Source organism: Oryctolagus cuniculus, chromosome X (genome assembly GCF_964237555.1).
Source record: "Oryctolagus cuniculus chromosome X, mOryCun1.1, whole genome shotgun sequence".
Taxonomy (NCBI): Eukaryota; Metazoa; Chordata; class Mammalia; order Lagomorpha; family Leporidae; genus Oryctolagus; species Oryctolagus cuniculus.
In genome coordinates, this window is record NC_091453.1 from 90634690 (window position 1) to 90661271 (window position 26582).

Sequence of the window (26582 nt, forward strand, 5' to 3'; positions counted from 1 at the left end):
AGTTATGAGTAGCAGAATTGTTTTGGCCATATGTCACTCAGTCAAATTAATGGTTCACCCCAACACACACACACTCTACCACCACTACCACCACCAAGGAGTTAATCTGAGATCTGGATGTAATCAGCACATTATAAAGTGATCAGGAGTGAACCAAGGTTTCTTCACAAGTGTGCCCTGAATTAGTGTGGAGTAAGTAATGTACAACAAGCATAATAGAAAGACTCAAGTCCAAGAGGAAGTTGGTTTATTTTTTAAAGATTTATTTACTTGAAAGGCAGAGTTACAGAGAGGCGGGGGGTGGGGGGGTGGTCTTCCATCTGCTGGTCCACGCCCCAAATAGCCACAATGTCCAGAGCTGTGCCAATTCGAAGCCAGGAGCCAGGAGCATCTTCTGGGTCTCCCATGCCGGTGCAGGGCCCCAAGGACTTGGGCCATCTTCTACTGCTTTCTCAAGCCATAGCAGAGAGCTGGATCAGAAGTAGAACAGCTGGGACAGAAACTGGTGCCCCTGTGGGATGCCAGCACTGCAGGCGGCGGCTTTACCCTCTCTACACCACAATGCCGTCCCCAGGACGTTGGTTTATAACAGTCTAATTACCTCAACCACCTCTCCAGAAACCAACTCCTGTTATCATCTGCTGATATATCATTTCAGTTGACTCTGGTAAAATAAAATACCCTTTGAGGATCTACGTATGAGAGAGAGAAGTGAGATGGCATGCTAAGTCTCACCACAGGGTGAATTGGGTATTGGGTATGATGTTGGTGAACCTGGGGGAGTGGTGATGGGGAAATGTGCAGAACTGTTGATGTGGATCAGCAACATAACTCCAAGGAATGAATACAGAGTGAAATATAACTCAAAGCATTTTATAAGCATACCTGAGGCTGCACTCTTCAATAAACTTGATGTCAGTGCAAAGAAAATTATAGAGATGCAAAGTGAGACAATGCATGACAAAATAATCAATCCACCAAGAGTTTGTAAGGATCCTGTGTGTGTAAACTCAGAATCTCAAAGTACACAGTGTAAAAACTGATGGAGTTAAAAGAAGTAGCCAAAACCACAATTATGGTTGGGTACTTCCACACCTCCCTCTGCAAGTGATATAATTACTAGACAGACACACAGGAAGAGAGTGGAAGCTCTAAGTAGTGCAATCAATACAGTGATGAGATGTAAATGGAATATAAGCAGAATGCTGCATGTGACTACAATAACTTTTGGAGGGTTTTGGTTTTTCTTTTTCTTTTTCTTTTCAAGTATCTGGCAACATTTGTGACAGTAGACTGACTCCTGGGCCATAAAAAAATTGCAGCAATTCTAAAAGCACTGAAATCATACTTACTGTGTTCTGTGACCATGATAGAGTCAAACTACCAATCAACAACAGAAAAATAATGGTACCAGTAGCCCAGTCCTTGTCAATGATGCCAAAGCAGAATAATATAGATAAAGTTTGTGGGTAAAGGAAAGAGAAAGCTTACTAAACCAGTGAGAAAGGTAGCAGATCAGTGCCTCAGAATTACCGTCTTCTTCAGTGAGGGCAGTCTTGAAGGAGTACAAAAGGGAGTTTGGAATGCTGGGAATGTGACTAGTGGCAAGTCAGGATATATAGTTACTGAAGTTTGTTATGGGGTTGACAATGGTATTATGTCAATCTTGGGCATCAGTGGAGTCCCTTGAGAAACCTGAAGATGGCTTGACTTTATTATAAAGAGTACATTACAGGGTGTTCTGCACAATTAAGCAGCTGTGAAATGTTATTTGGCTGGGATATGAAAGAGGCAAAACATTAAGAGATTCCAAAGTTTCATTAACCAGGATGAGGCCCACTCAGCCTATAGCCTATGGGTATTGTGCATTACTTATTTGTACTCCTTTATATTTTGTTACATAAGTCCAATTCTCTGGTCATGCTGACCTGGGAGGGCCAGATTACTTGGTAACTTCAGCTGGCTTTCCCCAGGCCAGTTCCTAGAATTCACAAGCAAGCATTCTTTATCTGTCAAATTTAACAAACACTAATTAGGCACAAGCTTAGTAGTTAGCTTTTGTTCCAGAACATGAAAAGAAAATGAAAGATGCATTGGCACATTTAAAATAATAGGGACTTTCCAAACATTTGGAAATTTTAGTTGATGCATTACCATTCCAGTTGGTCATTTAGATTCTTGTTATAGAAGAGTACAGTTTAGAAAGCGTTGACCTCTGGAATAAAAGCATTTCAGGGTGGGACAACAGAAAGCTTGCTCCAGATATTTCAAACCAAGTGCAAAGATGGAAGCAGAGGAAGAAGTTAGGAGGCTGTTGCATCAGTCTCACCTATCCTTAAAGCTTGCATTATACCAGCAAAGAAAGTTCAGCTTGCACAGAATCAGTTTGGTGGCTGATCGTATTTGGGAGGCTCGATAGAGTTTGTCTCCCAGGTTATGGCTCAGTTGTCAGTTTAGAGAAGACTGAGAGAAGAAGGCAAGAATAGGACAACTCCTGGTGTGTGGGTGGTGCCCAGTCTAACCGATTCAGGTATGGATGATCTGGTTTATAAAGGTTCCACACAGATGCTTCCTCCTCCTTGTAGATTTTTCTCTTGTGCCATATGTAAAATATCTGTACAGGGAGAGGATTTCTGTTTTCTGGTGTTTGTGTGATTGGTCCCTGGGGGCAGATTAGTACCTTGAATGCCCTGCTATGGTGTTAGCCTATGATATGGTACACAGCCTTTGAGCACTGATGTGTCTTCAAACTTGTTTATTTGTTCCCAATTTCAGAACGCAGTGGCAGCAGTAGTGTTCATGAAGGAAGAAAGAGAAGTTGGGGTTCTTTCCAGGGTAATTTTTCTGGGAGGAACCTTCTTTATGAACATAGTAGGCATGAGCATTTACGTTCACACCGCCATGATGATGATGGAACTGTAGCAATGAGGAATGTACACCAGGAACCCCAGTTAAGACGGTAAGTGACTGAGGAACTTGATTTGCATGAAGCAACTCCTAAGAATGCAAAACTCTCATTCTCTGTGGTCCTGCTCTTCTTATAATGGAAAGACTGAAGAATGCTGTAAGTGGAGTGATGGCTGAGAAATCCTATCTGTAGCCCTGGTATCAGTAATGGGAAGCATTGCAGAATACTGTCTACTACCTACCAAACTCTGCTTCTGTCCCTTTCCTCAGCACTCCAAATAATATGCAATACAGCAAGAGGAGACTGAAATATAATCATGACCATGTGGATGCGTATGGATCTAAGAAATGTCCAGAGGGAGAAATGGAGGATGGAACTGTATCATGCTGGTTCAAGGTCACAGTGAGTGTCTTGTCCGTGTCTGCATGTGGAGGTGAAATATTGTAAAAAATCTCATAAGGAGGAAGTTTGCATAAAAGACCTTCAGTTGACTTGGTGGAGGAGAGCTTTTAAATGGGGAAAGAAGAGAGGTCTGCAAAACCCATATTTGGCATAAAAGCAAGAAATTCTCTCAGCAGTATCTTCTTCAGGTGTCTGTTAAAGCTAGTTAGAAGGTCCCAAAAGAATACTTGGTTGAGTCTATTCTCCATCCTTAATTCTGTGTTGTCACTCACTGCTTATTTCTGCCTTCTACACTTAGGTTCCCAATGGGAGAAAGTATAACAAGAAATGGCTGTTGAGCTCAATCCAGAGCGAGTCCACTGTTCACTTCACTCCGGTTGATGTAAGAAGTGTGGTGAAGCCAGGTGGGTGGGCACAGGGGAGAGAGGAGGCTTGGCTGTGAGACTAGTGTTTTTCCCTTCATTCCCCATAGTTTCATTACATCAACAATCAGGCTCGGTTCTTTGTGCAGTATTCTGACACTGCATCTGCACTGAAGAATGTCAGCCACAAGATTTGTGATGACGAGAACCGAAAGGTGTGTGTTAAGGACATTGCCTGTACTGATTGCCAGGGTCAGGGGCTGATGGAGTTCTTTGATATTAAAGGCCCTGGTGTTCACTCCCCGACCCCTGCACGCACCTCCTTTTCCTAGATACCTATCTTCGTCAACCGCTCTTCTGTACCCTACTCTGTGAAGAATAAGTTGAAGCCAGAGGAAATGGAGCAGCTAAAGGTAATGTGGACTCAAGACATGTTGTGTAATTTACACCTCCCCAGACCCACCTCTTCTTCCTGCAGCCCCAGAATTCCCTGTCACCAGCACTCCCACAACTTCAGAGCTGTGCGCTCCGCATTTGTCTCTGCAGTTGACCTTGAACAAGCGATATGATGCTTCCCGGCAAGCTCTTGACCTCCAGAACCTCCGCTTTGATCCAGGTACATCTCATAGGAAAATTCCTGGGCAGCTGAAGGCAGAGGGTCTTATGTGGGAGGGAGACAAGGGGATGACAACTTGGAAAGGGTATTGTGCTGATGCTGGTCTTTCTGAATGCCTCTACTTCTGATTCCCTTCTCTTGGCTTCCCAAAGACTTGGTTGGCCATGATATTGATATGATTCTGAATCGAAGACAGTGCATGGATGCCACACTGAAGATCATTGAAGGAAATTTCCCTGAGGTGAGGTCCTACACCCAGTGCTGGAATTCAAGTTGAGGTGTAAAGGAGAAGATGTGGAGGGCAGAATTGGCTCCCAGGTCATAGATGGTAACAATTACTTTAACTCCCCCTTCTAAAAAGCTGTTGTCTTTGAACTTGTGCAACAACAAACTGTACCAGCTGGACGGCCTGTGTGATATTATAGAGAATGCTCCTAAAGTCAAGATCCTGAACCTCTCCAACAATGAGGTGAGAAAAAGATGCTAGATGAAATCGGGGTTGAGCGTGAGTAGGAGTGCACTTCAGATGACAACAATATGCACATAAAAGTACATGTGGGTGAGGATTGGGGCTAGGGGTGAAGGGTCCTTGATATCTCTCTCCCAGTGACTCAATTTCCAGTTTCCTCTTTTTTTCTCAGCTGAAGACAGCATGTGAATTAAACAAGCTAAAAGAGCTGAATCTTGAAGAGTTGTGGCTAGAAGGCAACCCATTGTGGAGAACCTTCCCTAACCACTCTGCCTATGTAAGGTCAGTGGAGGTGCCTGTCACCCTTCTGTGGACATTTATCCCCTGGGAGCTTAAGCTGCCCCTGAAACTACCACCTGCAGGAGGCCACCGTCCAGTCCTTTATGGAAGACCACAGCCTTGATCCAGACGCTGGTGATATGGACTGAGGTGGATTCTTCAGTACAGACCCTCATGTTCACTCAGGCCTTCCTGTCTCCAGGATGGGATGGAGCTGACTTTTTCTCCTGTGCCCTAAGAGGGGCCATCCTTCCTTTGCTCCAGAACAGGTCCCACACCCTGTCCCAGGCTGACATGGGACTTACTTGCCCTGTACTATCGGCCGAGGTTCTAGATGGCTGTTGTCATGACACCTGTTGCACTGCCCAGTGCTATGAGCTGGGCCCTCCTTTGGGAGAAATACAGTTTCCCTGAGTCAGGGGGTCAGATGTGGGCCACTGACAATGAGAGAGGGCTTCTTGAAGCAGGAGTGGAAGGCTGAGGGAAGAGGAGTTTGTGGAGACAGAAGGACAAGCTGACGGGAGAACTGCCCCTTCATTCCTCCTCATTATGTCATCCCACCCAGTCCTCCAGAGGATCCCTGGATAGTCCATGATGGATATAAATCCTTGCTTTAGGCATTGATGACTCAAACAGGCACAGCTACATGGGGATCTTGAGAAGAAAACAATGATCCTAAGAGGGGCCAAGACCCTCCACCTCATGCTGAGCTGGGGTCTGGCCTTCTGGGGAAGGCCTCCTGCCCCCATGGCTGCTCCATTGGCCATGTCCAGCTGCGACTGACTTCACATGGGTGACAAAGGTTCAACCTTCATCTAGGGGCCCAAGCCCAATAGATGACTGTCTCCATGCCTATCTCATTCCCAGGGCCCAGCCATGGGCCACTGAAGGAAATAGCTGTAGCAAGTGAGCTGCTTTCTGCTCTCTGCTCTCTTCCTCTCTGACCTCAACACCATGGTCAAGCCTCTTCCCCTTCCATTTGCTTCCTGCTCCTCCTTTGTCCCTATTATGTCTCCCCCACATCTCCTTGGCCTACCTTCACTCCCTCTGTCTCATCATCAACATGCCACCTTCTCCCTGCTACCTGAGCCTCACTCCCCTCCCTGATCCAGTCTCCTCTTGGGTCATCTCTGGGAAGATGAGCTGGTCTAGTCCCAGCCATGCCTAAAAGAATGCTGGACACTCAAAGAAATAGGTGCGACCTGATCTCCCATCCCATTCCCTACTTCCTGAAAAGCCTCTGAAGGGACTTAGAGGGCGGTAATTGAGACAGGGAAGGGAAGGACACCTGGACTCCCAGTGATGCTTTTTGTGGCCATAGAGAAGAGTGTCAGGACAATATAGATGGGAGGTACATAGGCAGAAGGAGAGGGAAGAGGGAGATGCAAACGGGGAGAAGATGTGCAAACAAAACTGTCAATCGCTTCATTCTCTTTTTTTGACTTGGACAGTGCCATGCAGGACTGCTTCCCTAATTTGTTACGCTTGGTAAGTACCTGTAGTTATCATTCTCCCCTCTTGCTATATACCCAACATCCATACCTGCCCCCTAAGCACTTTGGGCTTTACTAGATACATATTTGCTTCAGCACCTCATCTGATGAGAACTTGGATTCCTGAAAAAGCCATGATTATTTCCCTGGGTATGTGTCCATAGAGACACACAAAAACAAGTGCACATACACATGCAAAGCCCCAATTGCATATGATCGAAAAGCTATCCAAAACTCCATGAAGTGGCTGTCCACTGTAATCTTGTCCACGAAATTCCTGGGGACACTTCTTCCCTAGCTGTGACCCTTGTTCCCTTCCAGGCCTGTTCATCTCTTGTGTAAACCAGTGTCACTTTCATGGTCTCCACTGATTACTTCCTCTTCTCTTCTCCAGGATGGCCGAGAGATTGCCTCACCTGTTGTCATTGATGTTGGTGCTCCTAAGTTAGTAAAACTCTCCAAGGTAAGGAAGAAAGACAAAGCAGGATTTGAGATGTTGCAAGGGAGGTTTATCAGTCACATCATCAAATGATTTTATTCCAGGAAATCCCAAAAGGAACTGAAATGCTGAAGAGTCTCGTCCTGCAATTCCTGCAGGAGTAAGTATGCACAGATACCACGAGGAAGGCGAGGAATAGGACAGGCATCCCACCCAAGCACAGATCTGCTCATGGGAGTTTTCAAGTCTCATTTGGGCCCTGAACCACAGAGATAACCTTTCCTCATTGCTCCCCGACAGGTATTACTTCATCTATGACTATGGGGATCGTCGTGGTCTCCTTGGTACTTACCATGACAAGGCCTGCTTCTCCCTGACCATGCCCTTCAACTCCATGGACCCAGTCCCGTGAGTACTGCAGTTCAGCTCAGTTTGTCTAGGGCCATGTAGCTCCCAGACAGGCACCGGTCAGCTCTTGTGAACAGCAACACTGCCTAGATCACTATTTATTGTTCCTCATCCTCTAGGAGCGGCCTGTTTGTGTACTTACAGAACAGCAGGAATATCAAAAATGTCACGGATCCCCGTAAGTGTGTGTATACCCGTAAGTGGGTAAGAGGGTATAGAGGGGACAGTTACAGGGTCCCAGAGACAGAGTGTGGCAGTTAACGATCTTCTATTCCCTTCCCGCACAGACTTGCGAAGGCAGCTATTGAAGCACACAAGCCGTGACATAGTGGATGCTCTCAGTGTGTTGCCAAGAACTAAACATGACTTTAGTTCTTTCTCAATAGACATGTGGTTCCATACGGTGAGCATCTGCCTTCTTCCATCGAGCAGGCCCCAGGAAGCTGGAGCTGGATGGGAGGTACAGGGGGATCCTGAGTGTCTGAATTCTTCTCTTTCAGGAAACTATGCTTTGCTTTTCTGTCAACGGGGTATTTAAGGAAGGTGAGTGTAGTCACCTCAGAGGCCCCACCACTCCCTTCTTCCAACTGGCCTGCCCCTCAGAACTCACCCAGCCTTCCACAATCTGTTCCCTTCCTTCCTATTCTCCCTTTCATGTTCTGACCCCATTCTGCTCATAAACCACCCTAGGCCCATGACTTCCTCCCTGCATAGCTCAGGTATCAGGGATATAAGCTGTGGAGGCTTTTCTTTTAAGACTCATTTATTTAAAGGGCAGCTAGAGGGAGGGAGGGAAGAGAGAGGAGAGAGAGAGAGAGAGAGAGAGAGAGAGAGAGAGAGAGAGAGAGAAATTTCCATCCACTAATTCACTCCCTAGGTGACCACAGTGGCCAGAACTGGGCCAGGCCAAAGCCAGGATCCAGGAACTTCATCCAGGTGTCCCATGTAGGTACAGGGACATGAGGACTTAGGCCATCTTCCACAGCTTGGACAGGTGCATTAGAAGAGAGCTGTCAGAAGTAGAGTATTTGGGACAGGAGGTGATGCCTATATGGGATGCCAGTCACAGGTGGCAACTTATCAAACTGTGCTACAACCCCAGCCTCAGGCTGTGGAGTTTGATGGTGCCATTTCAAGTGCTTACTTTGTGTCCTTGGGCCAGTTATCTTACCCCTCATTTTTTCCATACACAAAATGGCGCTGTACTAGCTGTCTCTTGGCCAGGTGTGAAACAGGAATCAAGTGAACTTGTGAGGTGATTGGTCACATGGGAGCCCTACCACCAGGAGTGAAGTCTTCCTGTTGTTACTTCCCCCATTCCCACCAGCTGTCCACCCAGCTTCCTAACACAAAGCAAACATTTGTCTCACCTTGAATCCCTTGAGTGTAGGACCTGGACTGGGCATGGTGTGTGAGCGGATAAAGCACGTACAACTCTATATTTTTCTTACTGCCCTTTAAATAGAAAACGGTTCTCCGGATTCTGTGTTTGCCTTCACCCGGACCTTCATCGCTATCCCTGGCAGCACTTCCAGGTATGTGCTGTGTTGCTGGTAAGAAAACCCATTCCTCCATGGGGCCAGTGTTGTGGGAATGTGCTGGTGTAGTAATGAGGATATTCACAGTATTAGGAAGGGTTAGAGGTTAAGAGCATGGTCTCTGAAATCAGAGTATGGGTTCTCTTCCTGACTGCAACACTGCCTATGTGATGCTAATTAATTACTTGAACTTGAACTTTCTGTGACTTGGTGCCTTCTAATATCTCTTTCCACTCCCTTTCACTGTAAGACTACAGATGAAGTATAGGTGGTAAACAGTCTCTCCAACTGGGGCGGATAGAGAGTAGTAGCCTAGGGACTTGGGAGGTGCGAACAGTGGGGATAGGCAAAGTATTCGGTTGCTGAGTGGCAGTGGCTATGGGGGATGCTGTTGATGGGAGTCTGGGGATGTCCACCTGTGCAGTAGTTTGAGAACCTGCTTTTTAAATTATAGTCTCTGCATCACGAATGACCAACTGTTTGTGAAGAACGTCAGCAGCAGCATGTTGCAGTGCACCTCCTCCATCCCAGGAGCCACACCAAGCTCCAGTTGCACACCCGTACTCTCCCAGCTGCAGCTGCAAATGGTGCAGTCTTTCTCCACCCAGTCTGGGATGAAAATTGAGTGGTCTCAAAAGTGAGTTCTGGGTGGGCTTGGGAGAGGGAAGTTGGAGACTGGGGAATGGGAAGTTGGAACAGCAAGGGTATGCAGAATAGAAACACATAGGCAATTTGGGGAAGCAACTATGTGATTATTTTGCTGTCATACAAAACTAGTGGGCCTGAGAAAAAGGTGTCATGCTTTTATACAGATAGATGGAAAGAAATAATATGAACTCACAGCCAGACTGAATCTATTCAGAGAAAATAAAACCACAGAGGTCGATCAACTGCCATCATGCTCACAGACCAAACACCTGGCAGAGGCCCAGACCCCAGCAGGCTGGCCTTTTTATATCATAGGTGGGCTAGGGGTAGGGGTGAGTAGGACAGCAGGCAGAGGTGAGCTTCTCCGTACTGGTTCTTCAGGTTTGGCCCACTGGCTTCCAAACCTGGGGAAGAATGCAGGGTGGGGTGGGGAACAATACAGGGTATGAGACAGATATGACCTCTTGAAAGAAGGCAGGGGTAACAAGAAACCTAAAATGGCTGAGGCTTATGTGCTTGTTCCGTCAAATGGACACTGTTGAGACAGTTAAAAGCCACGTGACAGAATGAGACACGGTATTTGACAGTCACATATCAGACAAAAATATATGAACAAACTTCACAATCAACAATAAAAAGAGAGACATTCCAAATTTTAAAGTGCAGAAAAGTTTTTGAATGGGCATTTCTCCATAGAAGACATACAAATGTTCTACAAGAACATGGAAAATTCTGGTCATCATTAGTAATTAGGGAGGTGTAAGTAAAAATCATAATGACTGACCACTTCACATCAACTAGGATGACTTAAACAATAAAATGATGGGTACTAACTGTTGGTGAAGATGTGGAGAGATTGGCAATCTCTTGTGTTACTGGTGTATGTTTTCCCACTCCAGGTGCCTTGAGGAGAATGAGTGGAACTACACCAGAGCAGCACAGGCCTTCATTAACCTCCAGGTGAGGTCCAGGAAGCAAGTGGGTAAAAGATGGATGGCTCTGGGCCTTCTGGAAGGTGGAGGTCAGGTGGCTTGATGGTATAACTCTGAGCTCCTGGCTCTTCTGATGTCCCAATTCCTTCCCTCCAGACACAGGGCACGATCCCAAAGGAGGCCTTCCAACAGAGTGTCTAAAAGGAGCCGTTGGATGTTGTCTTCATCTCTGTCCGTATCATCTTTGGTTCTTTTTTCCAGCAATATAAAGCCACATTTGTGAATAAGATTGGAGACTTATCCATCTGAGAGGCAAAGAGTTCATTGTAGGAATGGTAAAATAACTATTCAAAAGATCGAATATTCTTTCTTTTTTCTCTACTAAATATTGCTGGTTTTGTTCATAATAAAGAGTGGCATTGTGTGTTGTATGTTTTGTGTCCCAGATTGCTCTTCTTCTGCCCTAGCCATGAACCAACAAGGGCAGGGATGAAAGCCTCCACTCCTTATTGACCTACATCTTTCTCTTTGGCTGTCCCTAGCAGATACAACAGACTTACCTCCCTGGATAGTTTATCAGTGAATTCCAATGAAAGGAACACAGGCTACTTCCAGGGATTGCCTTGCAGACAGTGTGACTCTGCTAGATGCTCTGCCTGGAGGCCTACAGAAACAGGCATGTAACAAGACACAAACAAGAATTCTGCAGGGGATGTCTCCTGTCTACTAAAGACTAAGGAAGCTGGGAATGCAGGAGAGGGGAGGCAGAGAGGATAGGAGAGAAATGCATTTTCAAAAGATTTATTTATTTGAAAGATCTGCAGAGAGAGAGAGAGAGAGAGAGAGAGAGATCTCCATCCACTGATTCACTTGCCAGATGGCCAGAACACTAGGGCTGAACTAAGAACCAGGGTCTTCACCTGCATCTCCCACGTGGGTGCAGGCATCCAAACATTTGGACCATCTACTGAGGTTTTTCCCAGGACATTAGCAGGGAGCTGCATAAAAAGTGTAGCGGCTAGGATACAAACTGGCGGCTATATGGGATGCCAGCATCCCAAGTGGTGGCTTTACCCACTATACCACAATGCTGGACCCCAAGAAATACATTTTAAAATTTGCTTCTTATTCCTCATATTTGAACATTTTCACAAACTGAGAAATGGATGAGAAATGGGCCTTTTCACAGCTCTCACTGGGATTATACCTACCCTGCCATACACTGACAGGCTTGTTCCCCTTCCTGGCTGTGCAAGGGGGTCTCATATTTGCACTTACAGTGTGGTGTGAGTCAGCCTATTTGCCAAGTGCATTTATCAGAGAGCTGACACCATGTACTCTGTCTTAAGGGAATTCAGCTAGTCATTTTCACTTCCAAAAAAAACAGTAGTACAGAATATATTCTGGTCAGCTCTGTGGGACCTCTCAATGGTTGGCAATTAGCAGTTTCAAACTTTAGACAGGAGTTGAAAGGGAAATTTGCACAATTTATTTTCACACTTCTGTAATGCTTTCACTTGAGTCTGGTATAGTTTTTTTTTTTTTAAGATTTATTTATTTAAAAGGCAGAGTTGGGGGGGGGGGTGGTCTTCCATCCGCTGGTTCATTCCCCAAATGACCGCAACAGCCGAAACTGGGCCGACCCGAAGCCAAGAGTCAGGAGCTTTTTCCACATTTCCCATGCAGGTACAGGGGCCCAAGGACTTTGGCCACCTTCTGCTTTTCCAGGCCATAGCAGAGAGCTGGACTGGAAGAGGATCATCTGGGACTCGAACTGGTGCACATATGGGATGTTGACACTGCAGGTGGCAACATTATCCGCTATGCCACAGCACTGAGTCCACCAGCATAGTGTTTTAAAGTAACTTTAATACATTTTTTTAAATTTATTTGGAAGGGAGAAAGATCCAAAGAGAGACAAGAAAGGTTTTCCATCCACTGGTTCACCCAAGAAATAACTGCAAAGCCAAAGGTCAAGCTAGGAGCCCAAAACACAACGCGGATCTTACACATGGGTGATAGAGTCCCAAGTACTTGGCGATATCAGCTGATTCCCATAGTGTGCCTTACCAGGAAGCTAGAGTTGGAAGCTGAATGGAGACCGTCACTCCGTTATGGGATATAGATGACTCAAATTACAGGTTACAATCCTATAAACCCATAGGTAACATGCCACCTGTTTAAAATTATGATTCCTCTTTCATATTTTGCACAATGCATTTCCTATACTTGAACATTTTTTGTTTCAATTTTGATACATTATGGAGGAAAGAGCACTTTAAATGCATTTGTTAATATTCTAATAGTTTTAAAGTTACAAGCATTATAAAGTAGTAATAAAAGTGTTTCCATGTACTCCTCGCCACACTTAGTATTTTTTTTGACAGGCAGAGTGGACAGTGAGAAAGAGAGAGAGACAGAGAGAAAGGTCTTCCTTTGCCGTTGGTTCACCCTCCAATGGCCGCCGCGGCCAGTGCGCTGCAGCCAGCACACCGCGCCTATCCGAAGGCAGGAGCCAGGTACTTATCCTGGTCTCCCATGGGGTGCAGGGCCCAAGGACTTGGGCCATCCTCCACTACACTCCCTGGCCAGAGCAGAGAGCTGGCCTGGAAGAGGGGCAACCGGGACAGAATCCGGTGCCCCAACCGGGACTAGAACCCATACACTTAGTATTAATATCTCATGTTAGTATATTTGTCACAATTAATGAACCATATACAAGTTCCTCTATTTTTTAAAGGTTTACTTATTTATTTGAAAGAGTTACACAGAGAAGGAAAGGCAGAGAGAGAGAGAGAGAGAGAGAGAGTCTTCCATGCACTGGTTCACTCCCCAGATGGCCACATGGCGGGAGCTGGACAGATCCAAAGCCAGGACCCAGGAGCTTCTTCTGGGTCTCCTACATGGGTGCAGGGGCCCAAGGACTTGGGCCATCCTCCACTGCCTTCGCATGCCATAGCAGAGAGCTGTATTAAACCGGCACCCATATGGGATGCTGGCACTGCAGGCAGTGGCTTTACCCACTACCCCACAGTGCCGGCCCCTCTGTGTAATTGATATTAGTCATTCTGAGAGGGGTAAGTTGATACCTCATTGTGGTCTTGATTCACATTTCCCTGATGACTAGTTACATTGAGAGTTTATTCATATATTTCTTGGCCATTTGTATATCTTCTTTTGGGAACTATCTATTAAGTTCCTTTGTCCATTTATTCACTTGATTTTTGTTGTCAATTTTTTTGAAGTCATGATTTATTTTGGATATTGATTTTTGTCAGCGTGTGAATATTTTTTCCCGTTTTTTTCAGATACCACTCCACTTCCTTGATCAATTCAATTGCTATACAGAAGCTTCTGATTTTGATACCATTTGTCTCATTTTGCTTTTTTTGACTGTGATTTTGGGGATATTATCCATTGAATCATCTCCTATACCAATGTCTTGACATGTTTCTCCTATGTTCACTTCTATAAATGTCATAGTTTCAGATCTTACATTTAGGTCTTTGATCTATCTTGAGTTTATCATTGTATATGTTGAGGGGGTAGGATCTAATTTCATTCTACATCCAGGTTTGCCAGCAACATTTATTGAAAAGACTGTCCTTTCTCCAATATATTTTATCAGGAAATTTATTTATTTTTTAAGAGTTTATTTATTTGAGAGGTTTAGTTACAGACAGAGGGAATGACAGAGACAAAGGTCTTCCACCTCCTGGTTCACTCCACAAACGGCTGCAACAGCCAGAGCTGGGCCAATCTGAAGCCAGGGGCCAGGAGCTTTCCAGGTCTCCTATGCAGGTGCAGGGGCCCAAGGATTTGGGCCATCTGCTACAACTTTCTCAGGCCATAGCAGAGCTGGATCAGAAGAGGAGCAGCTGGGACTAGAACCAGTGCCCATACGGGATGCTGGCGCTGCAGGCGGAGAATTAACCTACTGCATTTCAGTGCCAACTCCAAAGCGAATTTTAACTTTCTACTTGCCCTCCACCCCCAATAGTATTTCTTTTTTTTTAGAAAACTTTTATTTAATAAATATAAATTTCAAAAGTATAACTTTTGGACTATTGTGGTTCTTCCCCCCATAACCACCCTCCTACCCACAAACCATCCCATCTCCTACTCCCTCTTCCATCCCATTCTTCATTAAGATTCATTTTCAATTATATACAGAAGATCAGAAGAAAAATCTTTACAGAAGTAAAGATTTCAACAGTTTGCACCCACACAGAAACACAAAGTATAAAGTACTGTTTGAAGACTATTTTAACCATTATGTCTCATAGTACACAACACATTAAGGACAGAGATCCTACATGGGGAGCAAGTGCACAGTGACTCCTGTTGTTGATTTAACAAATGACACTCTTATTTATGATGTCAGTAATCACCTGAGGCTCTTGTCATGAACTGCCAGGGCTATGGAAGCCTCTTGAGTTCCCAAACTCTGACCTTATTTAGACAAGGCCATGATCAAAGCAGAAGTTCTCTCCTCCCTTCAGAGAAAGGTACCTCCTTCTTTGATGGCCCCTTCTTTCCACTAGGATCTCACAGAGATCTTTCATTTAGGTCATTTTTTTGCCACAGTGTCTTGGCTTTCCATGCCTGAGAAACTCATGGGCTTTTTAGCTAGATCCAAATGCCTTAAGGGCTGATTCTGAGGCCAGAGTTATCAGCAAATTTATAAGAAATCAGATGGCTCTATGTACAAGGATTAACTTCTGGGCCCTCTATTCCGTTCCATTGATCTATGTGTCAGTTTTTATGCCAGTAGCATGCTGTTTTAATTACTACAGTTGTGTAGTATGCTTTGAAATCTGATACTGTGAGAAGACCTCCAGTTTGATTTGTTTTTGTTCAGGATTACTTTGGAAATTGTGGGCCTTTTGTGGTTGCATATGAATTTTATAATTTTTTTTCTAATTCTGTAAAAAATACCATTTTAGTTTTGATAGATTGCACTTGTTTGTACATTGCTTTAGGTAGTGTGGATATTTCAATGATATTAATTCTTCCAATGCATGAATAAGGAACAGTTTTCTATTATTTTTTGTCCTTAGTAGTTCCATCAGTGTTTTATAATTTTTTGTTATAGAAATCTTTCATTTCTTTGGTTAAATTTATGTTTAAGTACATGATTATCTTGCAGCTACTGTGAATGCCATTTCTTTGTTGGCTTTCAGGGAGATCATAACTGGTGTAGAAAAATGGTACTTTTTTTGTACATTGATTTTGTGTCTTTTTAAAAGATTTATTTATTTATTTGAAAGTCAGAGTTACACACAGAGAGAAGGGGACGCTGGGGGAGAGAGAGAAAGAGAGAGGGAGAGAGGAGAGAGGGAGAGAGGGGAGAGAGAGAGAGAGAGAGAGAGAGAGAGAGAGATCTTCCTTCTGCTGGTTCACTCTCCAATTGGCTGCAACAGCTGGAGCTGTGCTGATCTGAAGCCAGGAGCCAGGAGCTTCCTCAGGGTCTCCCAGGTGGGTACGGGGCCCAAGGACTTGGGCCATATTCCACTACTTTCCCAGGTGCATTAGCAGGGAGCTGGATTGGAAGCGGATCAGCCAGGACTTGAACTGGTGCCAGCACTGCAGGTGGCAGCTTAACCCACTATGCCACAGCGCTGGCCCCTGTACATTGATTTTGTATCCTGTGACTTTACTGAATTGGTTTATGAGTTCTATCGTTCTATCAGCTCTACCAGGAGTGTTTTGGTTTATTTATGTTCACAATGTCATCTGCAAATGTGGATATTTTGAGTTCTTCCTCTCCAGTTTTGACATCCTTTATTTATTTCTCCTCTCTGATTGTTATTGCTAATAATTGCAACACTATATTGAAGAAGAATGGTGTTAGTAGACATCCTTGTCTTGTTTCAGATCTGAAGAGAAATGTTTTCAACTGTTCCCCAATCAGCACGATGTTTGTCGTATGGGATGTTTTTCATTTATAGCCTTTGTAATCTTGAGGTATGCTCCTTCTATAAACTATTTGCTGAGATATTTTTCATGAAGTAATGTTGAATCTTACAAATGCTTTCTCTGTATCCGTGGAGATGATCATGTTTTTTGTTCTATGTTCTGTTGATGTGATTTATGAGGATGATTGACAAATGTTGAACGACACTTGAATTTCTTGGATAAATCTCACATGGTTGTGATGTATGACTATGTTGATTTTCTTGTGTTGGATTCAGTGTGTTAATATTTTGTTGAAAACTTTTGCATCTGTGTTCATCAAGGATGTTGGTGTAGTTTTCTTTTTGTGTTGTGTCTTTGGTTTTGGGATTGCAGAAAGCTGCCTTTTAAAACCGGTTTGACAGAGTTCTATCCTTTTCAATATTTGAGAATAGTTTTGAAAGTATTGGAGTTAGTTCTTTTTTAAATCTTTTGTAGATTTCAGTTTTAAATTCAGAGGTCCTTGGGTTTTTCTTTGATGGGAGATTTTTAATTACTACTTCAATCTTGCTGCTTATTGTAGATCTGTTGAAATGTTTTCATTTTGATTCAGTTAGTTAGGTTATATGTATCCTTGAATTTATCCATTTCTTTTGAGATTTTCCAATTTGTTAGCACATAGTTATTCATAGTAGTTTCTTTTCTATTTATTTATTTCAGATATATATTTTTTACTTGAAAAGCTCAGTTACAAAGAGAGAGAGAGAGAGAAAATCTGCCACCCACTCTTCTCCACAGGAGTATCAGGGGCCCAAACTTTTGGACCACCTTCGTCTGCCTTTCCAGGAACATTTCAGGAAGCTGAGTGAGAAGCAGAGCAGCTGGGACTTATACTTCAAAAGCTCTCCAATATGGGAGCTGCTATTGCAAGCAGCAGCTTAACCCAGTATGCCAAAATGCCAGCCCCACACAATAGTTTCTTAACATCTTGTGTATTTCTGTGGTACCAATTAGAATGTCTTAGTTTTCATTTTTCATTTCGTTTGTTTTACTTTTTCTCCTTTCTTTGTTAGTCTGGCCAAGTTTTATCTATTTTATCTTCTCAAATAGCTTTTTTGGTTACGTGTTATATTTTGAAGTGTCTATTTCATTTATTTCTGTTCTGATTCTTACATTTCTCACCTCCTGCTCATTTTTGTTTTGTTTTTCTCTTGCTTTTTAAAATCTTTGAGATGAATCATTAGATTGTTTGAGATCTTTCTATTACTTTCTTTTTTTATATATACAGGCAGAGTGGACAGTGAGAGAGAGAGAGAGAGAGAAAGGTCTTCCTTTTGCCGTTGGTTCACCCTCCAATGGCCACTGTGGCTGGCGCGCTGCGGCCAGCACATCGCGCTGATCCAAAGGCAGGAGCCAGGTGCTTCTCCTGGTCTCCCATGGGGTGCAGGGCCCAAGTACTTGGGCCATCCTCCACTGCACTCCCGGGCCGTAGCAGAGAGCTGGCCTGGAAGAGGGGCAACCGGGACAGAATCCGGCGCCCAGACCGGGACTAGAACGTGGTGTGCCGGTGCCGCAAGGCGGAGGATTAGCCTACTGATCCATGGCGCTGGACTCTATTGCTTTCAACGTAAGCTTGTACTGCTGTAAACTTTCCTCCTAATATTGCGTTTGCTGTATCTCACAGGTTTTAATATGTTGTGTTTTTCACATCCTTTCTTTTTTTTTCAAGAAATTTTGTAATTACTTTTTTTATTTTCTTCAATGATTTTTAGTCATTTTTAAAAGATTTATTAATTTACTAAAAAGGCAGAGTTACAGAGAGGCAGAGGCAGAGGCAGAGAGAGGTCTTCCATCTACTGGTTCACTCTCCAAATGACTGCAATGGCCAAAGCTGGGGCAATAAAAAGCCAGGAGCTAGGAGCTTCCTCCGGGTCTCCCATGTGCAGGGGCTTTTTAACATATGACAACTTGATTATAATAAGCCTTGGATGGATGTCTTTTTGGGTCGAGTCTGGTTGGGGTACTTTGAGCTTCCAATATCCAGATGTCTGTATCTATTTCAAGATTTGGGAAAATTTCAACTATTATTTTGTTCAGTAGAATCTCAATGCCCCTTTCTGTGTCTTCTCCAGATATCCCTAATAAATCAAGTATTTGTTACATTAATAGTATTCCATATTGCTTTTTTTGGACAGGCAGAATGGACAGTGAGAGAGAGACAGAGAAAGGTCTTCCTTTGCCATTGGTTCACCCTCCAGTGGATGCCACGGCCAGCGTGCTGCGGCTGGCACACCATGCTGTTCCGAAGGCAGGAGCCAGGTGCTTCTCCTGGTCTCCCTCCATATTGCTTTGTAGACTGTGTACATTTTTTTAAAAAACAAACTTTTCTCTTTATTTTTTATTAATGGATTGCTTACTTTTAAAAAAATTTTATATAAAGGGAACAAATTTCTTTATTTTGTTTGTTTTTTAACTTTTATTTAATGAATATAAATTTCCAAAGTACAGAATATGGATTACAATGGCTTCCCCCCCCATAGCGTCCCTCCCACCCGCAACCCTCCCCTTTCCCACGCCCTCTCCCCTTCCATTCACATCAAGATTCATTTTCGATGCTCTTTATATACAGAAGATCAGTTTAGCATACATTAAGTAAAGATTTCAACAGTTTGCTCCCACACAGAAACATAAAGTGAAAAATACTGTTTGAGTACTAGTTATAGCATCAAATCTCAATGTACAGCACACTAAGGACAGAGATCCTACATGAGGAGTAAGTGCACAGTGACTCCTGTTGTTGACTTAACATATTGACACTCTTGTTTATGGCATCAGTAATCACCCTAGGCTCTTGTCATGAGCTGCCAAGGCTATGGAAGCCCCCTGAGTTCACCGACTCTGATCATATTTAGACAAGGCCATGGTCAACGTGGAAGTTCTCGCCTCCCTTCAGAGAAAGGTACCTCCTTCTTTGATGACCCATTCTTTCCACTGGGATCTCACTCGTGGAGATCTTTCATTTAGGTTTTTTTTTTTTTTTTTTTTTTTTGCCCCCAGAGTGTCTTGGCTTTCCATGCCTGAAATACTCTCATGGGCATTTCAGCCGGATCCGCATGCCTTAAGGGCTGATTCTGAGGCCAGAGTGCTGTTTAGGACATCTGCCATTCTATGGGTCTGCTGTGTATCTCACTTCCCATGTTGGATCATTCTCTCCCTTTTTTATTCTATCAGCTAGTATTTGCAGACACTAGTCTTGTTTATGTGCTCCCTTTGGCTCTTAGTCCTATCATTATGATCAATTGTGAACAGAAATTGATCACTGGGACTAGTGAGATGGCATTGGTACATGCCACCTTGATGGGATTGAATTGGAATCCCCTGGTATGTTTCTAACTCTACCGTTTGAGGTAAGTCAGCTTGAGCATGTCCTGAATTGCACATCTCTTCGCTCTCTTATTCCCACTCTTATATTTAACAGCAATCACTTTTCAGTTAAGTTTCAACACTTGAGAATAACTGTGTATTGATTACAGTATTCAACCAAAAGTATTAAGTAGAACAAACAAAAAAATACTAAGAGGGATAACATATTAAGTTGTTCATCAACAGTCAGGGCGAGGGCTGATCAAGTCACCGTTTCTCATAGTGTTCATTTCACTTTAACAGGTTTCCTCTTTGGTGCTCAGTTAGTTGTCACCTATCAGGGAGAACATGTGGTATTTGTCCCTTTGGGATTGTCTTATTTCGCGCAACATAATGTTTTCCAAATTCCTAACAGGGATCACTTTTCAGTTAAAATTTAAACACCTAAGAATAATTGTGTATTAATTACAGAGTTCAACCAATGGTACTAGAACAAAAAAAATACTAACATGGATAAAGTATTACATTGTACATCAACAGTCAGGACAAGAGCTGATCAAGTCACTGTTTAAAGTGAACAAATTTCATGTATTTCATATATATAGTTTTAAGAACATAATACTTCTCACACTACGCTCCCTCTCTCTGTCACTGCCTCACTCCCTTCTCCTTCCTTTCTTATTTTTGTTTTAATTTTTGTAATGACATGCCTTAAATTTGCTTTATAATCACAAGCTTAACCCCGCAATAAATAAAAAATTCAACAAGTAGCAAAAGATCACTGTTCCTCCAAAGTATGATTAAAGGCTATAAACATTAATCAAATCTCAAAATGTCAGTTTCATTCACATACATTACATTTTTGTACTCTATATCAGTTACTAAAAATCAGGGAAACTATATGATGTTTGTCTTTTTGGGACTGGCTTAATTCACTGAGCATAATGGTCTCCAGTTGCATCCATTTTATTATGAATGGATTTTCCATTGTTTTATGGCTGAATAGTATTCCATCGTGTATATATACACCACATTTTCTTATCCAGTCATGAGTTGATGTACATCTGAGTTGATTTCATATCTTAGCTATTGTAAGCTGAGTTGATGTAAACATGTGGGTACAGATAACGCTTTCATATGCTGATTTCATTTCCTTTGGGTAAATTCTCAGGAATGGCATGGCTAGGGCAGATGGTAGATCTATTTTCAGATTTCTGAGAATCTCCACATTGTCTTTCATAATGTTTGTACTAGTTTACATTCTACCAACAGTGCATTATGGTGCCTTCCCCGCATCTATGCCAGCATTTTTTTTTTATTTTTGAGTGATAGCCATTCTAACTGGAGTCAAGTGAAATCTCTTTATACGTTTTATTTGCATTTCCCTGATGGCTAGTGATCCTGAGCATTCTTTCAAGTGTCTATTGGCCATTTGTATTTTATCCTTTCACAAATGTCTGTTCATATCGTTAGCCTATTTTTTTAACTGGTTTACTTGTTTTTCTGTTGTTTAATTTCTTGATCTCCTCATATATCTTGGATATTAATCCTTTATCAGATGTATAATTTGCAGATATTTGTCCCATTCTGTCAGCCTCATCTTTACTTTTTTGAGTGTTTCCTTAGCTGTGCAGAAGTTTCTTAGCTTGATAAAACCCCATTTGTCAAATTTTGCATTTCTTGTCTGTGCTTCTGGTGTCTTACCCAAGAAGTCTTTGCTTATGCCAATATCTTGCAGTAGTTCTCCTATGTTTTTCTCTAGTAATTTGAAGATTTCAGACCTTAGGTTAGATTCCTGATCCATTGTGAGTTGATTTTTGTACAGGCTATAAGGTATGATTCTTATTTCATATCTCTCCACACAGAGATCCTATTTTTCCAACAAAATTTCTTGAAGAGACTGTTCTATCTGCAGGGAGTGATTGTAGCTCATTTGTCAAAGATTAGTTAGCTGTAGATGTGTAGATTAATTTCTCAAGTTTCTCGTCTGTGCCATTGGTTGATATGTCAATATCAAACTGTTAGGATTACAACTGCAGTGTAATATATTTTGAAATCTGGTATTGTAATAACTCTAGCTTTATTTTTATTGGATAGGATTGCTTAAGATATTTCAGATTTTTTGTGATTCCTTATGAATATTAGCATTATTTTTTCCATATCTGAGATAATGTCTTTGGTATTCTGATTGTGATCACAATGAATCTGTAAATTGCTTTCTGTAGTAAAGACATTTTGATGATATTAATTCTTCCAATCCATGAGCATGGAAAAATTTTCCTTTTTATGATGTCTTCTTTTATTTCTTTCCTTAATAATTTTATAATTTTCATTGTAGTAATGTTTGATATCCTTGGTTAAATTTATTCAAAGTTATTTCAAATTTTTGTAGTTATTGTGAATGAGACTGATCTTACAAGTTGTTTCTCAGCCATGACATTGTTTGTGTACACAAAGGCTATTGATTTTTGTGTGTTAATTTTCTATATTACATATTTGTCAAACTTTCTTATGGATTCCAATAACCTCTTAGTAGAGTATTTTTGTTTCCCTGTGTACAGGATCATATCATCATATCATCTGATTTCCTCTTTTCCCATTTGTACCCCTTTGATATTTTTTCCTTGCCTAATGGCTCTAGCTAAAACTTCTAGAACTGTACTGAATAGTAACTGTGAGAGTGGGCATCCTTGTCTGGTTCTCAATCTCAGTGGAAGTGGTTTAAGTTTTTTTTTTATTTTTTTATCATGAAAGGATGTTGTATTTTATCAAATGCTTCCTTTGAATTTACTGAGATAATCATATGGTTTTTAATCTTCAGTTTGTAAATGTGATGTATCACATTTATATATTTGTGTATGCTGAAACATCTTTACATACCTGTGATAAATTCTATTTGGGTGAATGATCTTTCTGATGTGTTGTTGGATTCGATTGGATAGTACTTTGTTAAGGATTTTTGTGTCTATGTTCATAAGGGAAAGTGGTTTATAATCTCTTTGTTGTATATTTTTCTGGTTTTGGAATTAAAATGAACACTGGCCTTATAGAAGGAATTTTGGATGATTCCCTCCCTATCAGTTGTTTACAATAGTTTGAGAAGTATGTGAGTTACTCATTTAAAAATGTGGTAGAATTGTTTTAATATTCACCTTTGTTATTGGTCTATTCAGGTTATTTATGTCTTCATGACTCAATTTTGGTAGATATTTTTAAAAAGATTTATTTATTTATTTGAAAGAGTTACACAGAGAGAGGAGAGGGAGAGGGAGAGGGGGAGAGAGAGAGAGAGAGAGGTCTTCCCTTCTGATTAAAAAAGAGAGAGAGAAGATTTACCATGCTAAACCTGAGTGTGTCACCTTAGGCACACCCTTCACCCTGGAGAACTGAACAGAGCTCTCTGGCCACACCTACTACAAGCCTCTAGAGATTCACTGAAAGCAGACACACTGAAAAGCCACCACAGCGGAAAAAAAACACAAGTATCTCCACAAATGCCGAACAACAAATGCAACAATCTAAGAAACAAGAATAAGGAATACAGCATGATGCTCCCAAAAGAACACGGTACTTCAATACTAGATTATGAAGATGATGAAATAGAAGAAATGCAAAAAATGGAACTCAAAAAATTGATCATAAGATTACAAAGAACCAACCAAAAGTAAACGCAGACACTGCTGAAATGCATGCAGGACATGAAAGAAAATCTCTCCCATGAAACTGCTAATTGCCAATCTTTGAGTAAACTCCTAGGAAGCTGAATAGAATGTAAAATTCTGTGCTGTGTTCTTTTTTTGAAGTGAAAAATGACTGGCTGAATCCGCTTAACAAGATGGAACACCTAGTGTCACATTTCTGAGGAATGCACTGGTCAAATAGTCTGACCTGCACCACACTACATGGGCAAATGTTCAGAAAGCAGAAAAATTGTATGGGAGGACAGTTGGAATCCCTGTGAGAGCTGCGATAAAGTCCATTTCCAACCCACTTGTGTGCAAATCCTAAAACTGATCACAGCCTATAAAGACACTCACACATTAGGAATATGAAGTGGATTTGAACATGTGTCTCTCTCCTCCACTTTCCTCCCTCCCCTTCCTTTCTTCTCTCCTCCCTTAGTCCTCAGTATCCAGGAGGCATTCCTTGCCAAGCCCTTGTTTCTGTCATGTCACAAGTCTGCTTTTGCAGGCTTCCAGTCAGAGCATCTGTTAGAATCACACTGTCTCCAGATGCAGTTCCTGGAAGCAGCTTGTCTCCTTCTCATTGGAATTTGTTAACAAACTATCCACAGAAGCTAGCCTGATGTATCTGTAGGGACAGCTTGGGAGAAGGGTATGCAGAAGGGAGGAACTGCAGTTTCATCTCTGCCCCTGTTGGCTCATGGCTGGGACAAAGAAGAACAATCCATGACACACAACATATAAATGCTATGCCATTCTTTATTATGAACATTAATAGAAATCTCTACTAGGGACAATAAATATTTGCCTTTTGGTTGACTATGTTACCATGCCTGCAATGAAGTCTAGCATCTCAGAAAGACTGGTCTCCAACCCCAGTAATGAACACTGCCTTATGTTGCAGGAAGAGACCCAGGAACAATGTGTCTGATGATGCAGAAGATACCCTCTCAGGCTTCTTTTAGGTACTTTTTTTTAAGTCCTCCTCTGGGATCAGGCCTGGGATCTGTCAGGAAGGAGTAATAAGAGAAGAGTAGGAGTCCCACATTCCACTCCCAGTCCACCTGCCCCTATCTTCCTGAAGGCCCAGAGACATCCACCTTTTACTCACTTGTTTCCAAGACCTAACCTGGTGGATAAAGAAGGCTTGCATAGCTCTAGTGTAGTTCCACCCATTATCCTCAAGGCCCCTGGGATGGAAGAACAGGTGACCTCTGTCACCTCCACAGAACAAATACACTGGGCTCCACAGAACAAATACACTGGGCACAGCATGCCACCCGTTCATCCATACCACTCTTTCACTGTGACACATGTGGCAGAATGAGCACTGCTCTAACAACAAAGGAGACCTTATGACAAACCACTATGTCTCTAACATTCATGCCGCTGGAAATCACAGCAGAAAAATAGCGGTGTATTCAAATCCAGGAAACTTAGTACATTCTGATTTTTAAAAGGATGCTCAAGAAAATAACAATTCAAATGATCTCCAATCAGTTTTCAATTGGGCTATGAGGCATATAACATTGAAAATAACATTTTATGGTATGTAATTCAGTGGTTTCCTAGTATAGTCACAAGATCGCACAGCCACACCCATCCCAAAGTAGTTTTGTCTCTCAAAGAACTCCCTTAACTGTTAGAAATTGATTCCTAGTCTTCCTCTATCTCCATTTCCCTGGAAAGCACGACTCTGCTTACAATCTCTCTGTATTGACTGAGTCTGGATTTTTCTTATAAATAGAATCTTATAGCATGTGACATTCTGTGACTGGCTTCTTTCACGTACCATAATATTTTCAAGATTAATCCATGGCACAGCCTATGTCAGAATTACAATTCTTTTTTTAAAGATTTATTTATTTACTTGAAAGAGTTACACAGAGAGAGAAGGAAAGGCAGAGAGAGAGACAGAGAGAGGGAGAGAGAGGTCTTCCATCCGTTGGTTCACTCCCCAGTTGGCTGCAATGCCTAGAGCTGTGCCGATCTGAAATCAGGAGTCTGGAGCTTCTTCCAGGTCTCCCACGTGGGTGAAGGGGCCCAAGGACTTGGGCCATCTTCTACTGATTTCCCAGGCCATAGCAGAGAGCTGGATCGGAAGAGGAGCAGCTAGGACTTGAACCGGAGCCCGTATGTGATGGCAGCATTACAGGTGGTGGCTTTATCTGCTAGGCCACAGTGCCGGCCCCAGAATTATAACAGCATTCATATTCCACTGCATAGATTGTCCATATTTATGGATCCATTCATCAGCTAAGGGAAATTTTAGTTGCTTTCATTTGGGGTAATATGAATAATGCTGCTACAAACATTCATGTGCAAGACTTTGGATGAACACATGCTTTCATTTCTCTTGGTATATATTTAGGAAAGCAGGAGCTGGGACTCCAACCAGCAATCATATGGGAAGTGTGTGTTGCAGGTGGCAGATTAACCTTACTGTACCACATGGCTCCTGAATACATTATTTTAAAAGATTTTATATGCCTAGCAACATAAAAGTATCTCTGTTCCACATCCACAGTTTTTATATAGAAGCAAAATATTCATAGTTTTTCCAATTGCATTTGAGTTTTCATTTTTCACACCCCTACTGTCCCTACTTAGCCCCCTTTGTCTCAGGCACACCCAGTACTCACTTCTGAAACCCTGAAACCACTCAAGTTTCATCGCAGAATGAGTGAAGAAGGCTGGCACCAACTCTTGCTGCAGTTGGGAGAGGGTGGGTGTGCAGCTGGAGCACAGTATGGCTTCCATCATTGAGACATTGATAGAGTCGGGGTTCTTCACAAACAGCTGGTCATTCAGGATGCATGGACTGGAGGGAAATCAGGTTCTTAACTGCACATGCCCAGACTCTCAACAGGCTCCTCCATAACCACTGCCACTCAGTTACCAGGTTCTTTGCATATACTTACTGTTTCTGTTTCCCCAGTCTCTTGGCTGGTATCCTCTGACCCATCCACAGAGCCCACATTTGGAGGGACTGTATAACACCTGTACTCAACCTGTGGACTTCACCACATTGCATTTTTCCTGTGCAGCAGCACAAGGGTGTGCATCCAGTTATCCTCACTTTCAGTGAAGGCACAGAGTCCAAGTAATTGATCAAGGTCCCATATATAGTGTGGGTGGGTGTCAGGA

At 42.5% G+C, this 26582-nt stretch overlaps 1 protein-coding gene across 5 annotated transcripts in view; it reads left to right on the forward strand.

Annotated features, from left to right (window-relative positions):
- LOC100340535 (nuclear RNA export factor 2) overlaps window positions 1-10925 on the forward strand; it is a 92946-nt gene extending 82021 nt beyond the window's left edge. For all 5 annotated transcript variants that reach the window (XM_051827442.2, XM_008273104.4, XM_051827440.1 and 2 more), the window contains exons 3-22: window positions 2776-2959; window positions 3178-3310; window positions 3609-3692; window positions 3783-3887; window positions 4005-4085; window positions 4219-4288; window positions 4441-4529; window positions 4650-4757; window positions 4930-5039; window positions 6488-6524; window positions 6924-6992; window positions 7073-7128; window positions 7269-7376; window positions 7496-7554; window positions 7664-7779; window positions 7877-7919; window positions 8842-8911; window positions 9369-9551; window positions 10462-10522; window positions 10651-10925. In XM_051827442.2, the coding sequence (XP_051683402.1) occupies window positions 2776-2959; window positions 3178-3310; window positions 3609-3692; window positions 3783-3887; window positions 4005-4085; window positions 4219-4288; window positions 4441-4529; window positions 4650-4757; window positions 4930-5039; window positions 6488-6524; window positions 6924-6992; window positions 7073-7128; window positions 7269-7376; window positions 7496-7554; window positions 7664-7779; window positions 7877-7919; window positions 8842-8911; window positions 9369-9551; window positions 10462-10522; window positions 10651-10695 (1811 nt within the window). In that variant the 3' untranslated portion in view covers window positions 10696-10925. The remainder of the gene's footprint in view (window positions 1-2775; window positions 2960-3177; window positions 3311-3608; window positions 3693-3782; window positions 3888-4004; window positions 4086-4218; window positions 4289-4440; window positions 4530-4649; window positions 4758-4929; window positions 5040-6487; window positions 6525-6923; window positions 6993-7072; window positions 7129-7268; window positions 7377-7495; window positions 7555-7663; window positions 7780-7876; window positions 7920-8841; window positions 8912-9368; window positions 9552-10461; window positions 10523-10650) is intronic.
- Window positions 10926-26582: the final 15657 nt, after the last annotated feature.